Genomic DNA, 7,016 nt, shown 5'->3' with positions numbered 1-7,016 from the left:
ATTACTGAGAGGGAAAAAATTGCTATCATTACACAAAATTTAAAGGACTTGGATACTTATCAAACTGTTCTCCAAAAGCAGACCCTTCATAGCCTTGGGCAAGCTTATTTATTCAAATCTGCAATTTGAGGGAAATAAAAAGTATTTCACTTTTTGATTTATAGTTCTTTATTATTAAAACTCAGCTTTTCCCCTACTTCTGACCATTGATAAGTCTTTTGTGAGCAGCCTACTCATGATTTATCTATTTTTTTCTCCTAGAGTATTTATGTTTTTCTTATTGCTCTGTAGGATCACTTCAAATATCAATTGACAGTCCTCTGTAATACATATCATAGATGTATTTGCAAGTTCTTTTGCCTTTTTTCTTTTAGATTTTTGATATATAAAATTTTTATGTAGTCAGATTTCCCAATATTCATGGTTTCTGCCATTAGTTTTATGCTTATGTCTTCCTCATTCTGTGTTCATATAAGCAGAAACACATTTTTTTGTCCTTCAAGGTCTTTTATGATTTTGTTTCAATTTTAAGTCAACTGGAATTTATTTTTCTACACAGAGGAATTTTACTTTTAAGACTNATCTTGGATCACTTTCTAAATTCAGAAATTCCAAGCAGCTTTTCCCTAGTTATGAAACTAGTTTTCATAACCTTCACTTTTAATGTATACATAATATTTCACTGAATGACAATCCCACAACTTAAGCATTCTTCAATTATATATTGTGGTTATTTCCAATTCTTCATAATAATAAATAATGTAAAGATAATAATGTGATGAATACTATTTTTTTCCATATTCAGAAGTGTTTACCTAAAGCTAGAGTCCTAGAGGGTGGTGTAGTAGAAGTAAATGGTCAAAATATATGGACATTTTTACGATGTGCATTATCTGAAGTTCTCTTTACTCAGACTCTACTAAGCAATTTTTTCTAAGAGTATCAGGGTACCTTCTTCTACATACCTGCTCCATTTCCATGTTGTCGGGTGTCTGCCTGTTCAGAACAGTAGCTTCCTTTTTTCTGACCCCTCTCTAAATTTATGTACTTAAGATTAATTTTTAAAATTTTTTAATGTTTATTTTTGAGAGAGACAGAGAGAGAAAGAGAACGAGAGGGAGTGAGCACAAGCAGGGGAGGGGCAGAGAGAGAGGGAAACACAGAATCGGAAGCAGGCTCCAGACTGTGAGCTGTCAGCACAGAGCCTGATGCGGGGCTCGAACTCAGGAACTGCAAGATTATGACCTGAGCCGAAGTTGGATGCTTAACTGACTGAGCCATCCAGAAACCCTAAGATTAATTCTTCTACATTTTTAGACATCACAAAATATCCTGTTTATTTTAACTTTATGTCAAATAAATCAGTAGGATGGATTCCACAGGACATTGGTTCCTTTGCTTTATTATCTTATGGATGTAATAATGAGATTAGGTAAGGATTTGAGTGTGTGACTATACAAACAGATGATAGGTCATATTTATTGGCAACAGTATGTGACTGTCCCTCTGTCTTGGCCATGATCACACAGGATATTAGATGTACCAGAATTCTGACCTCTCAATGACACAGAGTGCCAGGTTTTGGGGAATTAATACTGAACAAGGATATAGGTATTACAATGTAAACATGTCAAAGTTGGGAAATAGAACATTGTTTTTTTCTTTTTTTAATGTTTATTTATTTATTAAAAACATTTTTTTACATTTATTTATATTTGAGACACAGAAAGAGACAGAGTGTGAACGTAGGAGGGCCAGAGAGAGGAGACACAGAATCCGAAGCGNACAGAGAGAGAGGGAGACATAGAATCTGAAGCAGGCTCCAGGTTCTGAGCTGTCAGTGCAGAGCCTGATGCGGGGTTCAAACCCACAAATTTTCAGATCATGACCTGAGCTGAAGTCAGATGCTTAACCAACTGAGCCACCCATGCACCCCAGGAGACAGAACATTCTTTTTTTTTTTTGAGACAGAACATTCTTTTTTTTTTTCTTTTTAAAAAAAAATTTTTTTAATGTTTTATTTATTTCTAGGAGAGAGAGAGAGACAGCGTGAGCAGGGGAGGGTCAGAGAGAGAGGGAGTCACAGACTGAAACAGGCTCCAGGCTCTGAGCTGGCAGTCAGCACAGGGCCCGACGCGGGGCTCGAACCCACGGACCGCGAGATCATGACCTAAGCGAAAGTCGGACGCTTAACCGACTAAGCCACCCAGGCGCCCCGAGACAGAACATTCTTAAACGCATACATAAATATGCACAGTGGACTAGAGAGGGTAGCTGACTTCATGATTCCAAAGCAGGACTCTCCTAACAGAGCAAAAATTTTTGTGAGCTCTATGAACAAAATGAGAAGCAGAAAGAAGAAAAAATTTCTTCTCTGAGCAACACTTTGCCATTCAAATCCTAGTAGGCAGACAGGTGAATGATCCCATTTCTTGCCAACCTCCTCCTTTCTCTATTATCCTCTTCTTTGGCGAACAATAACCAATCGTGTAGCCTGAGACTTATCCTTAACTCTTCCCTCTTATTCCAGTCTCACAATCACTTAAACACCAAGGTCTGAGAACTCCACTCTAAAGGACCCTTTAAATATTCCTCCTTCATTCTCCTCACCACCAATTTAGTTTAGATCAGTATCCCTTTTACAGTGAATTATTCCAAAGTGCCCTCTAATATGGTCTTCTCATCTTCAGTGTAACCCAACTTTGGTCCATTTTATACAGACCTGTTATCTATAAGTAAAAATCAAAACTACTTAGTAATCTCAACACCCACCGTTGGGCTTGAACTCACAACCCAAGAGCAAGAGTCACATGCTCTACCAACTAAGCCACACAGACACCCCAAATAATCAAAACTTCTTAGGATGGTCCTTCATAACCCAGGCACTAACTGTATTTCTTATTTTATCTCCTGCATCATATACCATATAACTAGACACAGGTCAAAGTTAGTTTATAGTTCCTTAAGAATTAGTGGTCATTCTCAAGGGAGTAGAGCACAATGGCTCTGAGGTCAGTGGTAGGTGAGTGATGGACCCACTATTTATGAGCTATGCCTGCAGGCAAATGACTTAACATCTCTCTGCCTTGGTTTACTCATTTGTGATGAGATACTTACCCCTAGATTGTTACAAGAATAAAATAAAATGGGCACAAAAACCTCACAAAGAAAGCACATATATTACCTAGGTTTTATTATTATTCTATTATTCTCCCCTACCCCCCCAACCTCTCTAAATTACATGGTTCCCTCTGTTACTGGGATGCTCAATTACCATCTTTCCTTCGAGGCTATGAGGACTCTCCTTACCCTTCCCTTAAAGCCCTCCTCTCCTCTCTTCCCAGTGCCAGGCACATCTCAGTATGCCTTTTCTCTGTTCCCATAGCACCTTGTACTCTGTCCAATTGCAGCACAATCACAGCAGCCATCCCTTTAGACTAAAACCTCCATGAGTGCTAGGATTGGATTTTGTTCCCCATATAAGCAGGACTCAGCATATGGCCAGTAAGCAGAATACACTTAGTAAATGTTGAGGAAATAAATAATCTCTTCTAAGGCCTTACCTGGAAAATCCTTTTAACCTCTAAAAAAGAGCTATTACCATAAGAGAGATTCATTATCATTCTCTACAAATGGCTTCTAAATATCCCCATAGTGACCCAACCTAGTAGAAACCACAAAAATATGAGTTAAAAAGTATGTAATTAGGTCTTAAGTAGTCTATTCCATTAATAAGAGCATGATTAAGAACATAACATCCACAACTCATGGAAATAAAAACTATACATGTGAGAAATCTGAAAGAAAAGTTAGTCAATGGTAAAGCACCCTTCTAAACTCTGAAGACATGGATCAATAAGGTATAGGCTTATTCATGTGCTTTGAAATGAGAATTATTATAAATGGCTTACAGTCTAAGGAGTAAAACTCAGCACATTATTCTTCACATCAGGAAATCACAGTGACCATTCAAGGTCTTATCTTTTAATTAAAAGGATATTATTGGTTAGTCTGAAAGACATGAAGAGGAAAGGGGAACACTTTGCATAGGGTTAAAATGCAATTTATTTATACATTATAGAGATCTTAAATCAGCATGCTTATTCCTTGATAGAAACAATCATTTAACACCTCAAGAAGATACCATGAATTAGATCAAATATCTGTGTAATTGTAGACAGTTTTGATGGTGGTCTATTTGTTCTATCACTAATACTGCTACACTCCTCCTCCTCCTCTACTACCACCACTAATACATATTCGAATAAATCTTTGCTACATTCCTATTAATACTTTTGTTTAAGCAGGTAGTTTGAGAAATCATGAGACTTTTTGTCTGTTTCCATATTTATAATATGGATAGGAGTTACGCTAGCCAGAAGAAATATCTTATATTCATGTTGAAATAAACTTAAAGCAAAAAGACGGTACTTACCACAACTTGTAGCACTTGTTCACTGTGAAGTGAGGAGGAGGAGGAAGAAGAGGAGGAAGAGGAAGACGATGAAGAGGAGGAAGAGGAGGAAGAGGAAGAAGAGGAAGAGGAAGAAGAGGAAGAAGAATAAGAAGAGGGTGAGTCAGCCATCATTTGTGCCAAAGTCTGCATCAGCGTTTTCCCCAGGAGAAAAAAAGAGCTGAACATAGCAATTACGCCAAACACCATTCCAAAATTGAACCTGTCGGGAGGAAGTAAAATCACGTAAACATACACTTCCTCACAATTCATGGGTTAGCAAATTTAACGACCAGCCACATTTCATAGCTTCAAAATAATGGCTAAAAATTTCAATAACTCTGCCTCATTTTCCTACCTGAACTTGAGATATGTGAGTGAATGAACCACAGGCAGTTTTAAGTCTCTTGTAAGCAGTTGTAATAATTTACAATTCTCACTAACTGAAGAGGCTGACTATTGTTCCCAGTAAAGTTTCTTTCCTCTAATGTCTTTTGCTCATTTACATACAATTGTTATGATCTTGTTCTCATTTAATTATGACAATTCTTTTGACATTATAGACATCCATTTCTTTTTTATCTCCAGTTCTTTTGTTTGCATTTTATTTCAGCTATTATTTTGTGATGAGCTTAAATATTAAAATGGTAAAATTTAACAACAGTTTCCTTCTTCTACTGTTTTAATAATTACAAATTACCCTTCTATTGTTGGGAATCTATTGCATTTCCTCACTTTTTGGTAAATTGTGTTTTTCAACAAGTTTGTCCATTTCATCTACATTGTCAAATTTATAGGCATGGAGTTGTTCACAATTGTTTCATTTTAAAAAAATGTTAATGAAATCTGCAGTAATATTCCCTTTTCTCAATTCTGATTTTTTAAAAATTGAAGTGCAATTAACATACACTGTTGTATTACTTCCAGGTGTACAACATATTGATTCTATACATTAGTCAAGACTCACCATGATAAGTGTAGTCAACGTATAATATTATTATAATTTTATTGACTATATTCCCTATGCTGTACTTTTTGATCTCTGTGACTTATTTTGTAACTGGGAGTTGTACCTCTTAATCCCCTTTATTTATTTCACCCATACCCCTTCCTACCTCCCTTCTGGTAACTACCAGTTTGTTTTCTGAATTTAGGACTCTGCTTATTTTTTGTTTGGCTGTTCTTTACATTCCATATGTAAGTGGAATCATATGGTATTTGTCTTTCTCTAACTTAGTTCACTTAGAGTAATACCTTCTAGGTCCATCCATGTTGTTGCAAATGGCAAGATCTCATTCTTTTTTATGGCTGAGTAATATTCCATTATGTATATATACCACATCCTCTTTATCCATTCATCTATTGATGGACACTCAGGTTGCTTCCATATCACGGCTATTGTAAATAATGCTGCAATAACATAGGGGTGCATATATCTTTTTGAATTAGTGCTTTTGTTTTCTTTGGGTAAATATCCATTAGTGGAATTACTAGATCATATGGTATTTCCTTTTTTTTAATTGAAAGTATAGTTGACACACAATGTTACAGTAGTTTCAGTGTACAACAAAGTGATTCAACAAGTTTACACATTAGGCTATGCTCACCACAAGTGTAGCTACCATCTGGTGGTATTTCAGTTGTTAATATTTTTGAGGAACCTCCATATTATTTCCAACAGTGGTTTCACCAATTTATATTACCATCAATAGTGCATGAGGTTTCCCTTTTCTCAGCATCCTCACTAATGCTTGTTACTTATCTTTTTGATAGTAACCATTCAATTGTAATTTTTGTTACTTGTGTTTTCTTCTTCAGAATTATGGAAGGGGTTTATCAGTTTTATTAATCTTTTCAAAGAACCAACATTTGGCTTTGCTGATTTTTACTGTACAGTTTTTACTTCTCTGATTTCTGCTCTTTATTATTTCCTTCTTTCTATTCTGCTTGCTTTGATTTTCTGTTGCATTCTCTGCTTTTTAATGATCTGTTTACATTTAGCTTTATGCCACGTGGAGCTAAATTTTTAGCAAAAAGGAATTTAGACAAAGGCCCCCTACACCCATACTAGAAATTCTGTCAACTACAAAATGTGTTGGTCTCTAGGGTGGCCCAGAGATCATTATAAACCTCCTAACAATCAACTATATGCTCTTTGATTTAAAAAAAACTTTTTTTAAACTTAAAGGGGTATGCCTGGCATGGCCAAGGGACTCCAGAACCCCGCTGCTACAATCTGGCTGGCCATTTTCCCTAATGGCTTACGCATATGCTTTACTGGTTGTGAAATATTTTAAATATCATTCCCCTGGAGGGCTATCAGAAAAGAAGTATAGGGGAAAGCCTGCAGACTTTTCGGTATCCTATGACCCCCAGGACCCATGTTTCTATGTGTTATGATAGGGGATAATTAGAAACTAATTAGAATTAGTTTCGGGATGGAAAATGCTCCAATTGTTTTGTATTTCTATTAGTGAATAACTTACACAGTGAAGTGCACAAGTGTCAAATGTACAGCTCACTGAACTTTTTTACATGTGCACCCATGTATCTACTAACCAGA

At 36.2% G+C, this 7,016-nt stretch overlaps 1 protein-coding gene across 2 annotated transcripts in view; it reads right to left on the bottom strand.

Moving 5' to 3' along the window:
• Positions 1–7,016, bottom strand: part of MBTPS2 (membrane bound transcription factor peptidase, site 2) — a 38,757-nt gene that overhangs the window by 27,957 nt on the left and 3,784 nt on the right. For both annotated transcript variants that reach the window (XM_077770524.1, XM_077770523.1), the window contains exon 3: positions 4,436–4,676. In XM_077770524.1, coding sequence (XP_077626650.1) covers positions 4,436–4,676 — 241 coding nt within the window. The remainder of the gene's footprint in view (positions 1–4,435; positions 4,677–7,016) is intronic.

Source organism: Crocuta crocuta, unplaced genomic scaffold, assembly GCF_008692635.1.
Source record: "Crocuta crocuta isolate KB4526 unplaced genomic scaffold, BGI_CrCroc_1.0 scaffold488, whole genome shotgun sequence".
In the NCBI taxonomy this organism is placed as follows: domain Eukaryota; kingdom Metazoa; phylum Chordata; class Mammalia; order Carnivora; family Hyaenidae; genus Crocuta; species Crocuta crocuta.
This window is presented reverse-complemented; position numbering and strand designations above follow the sequence as displayed.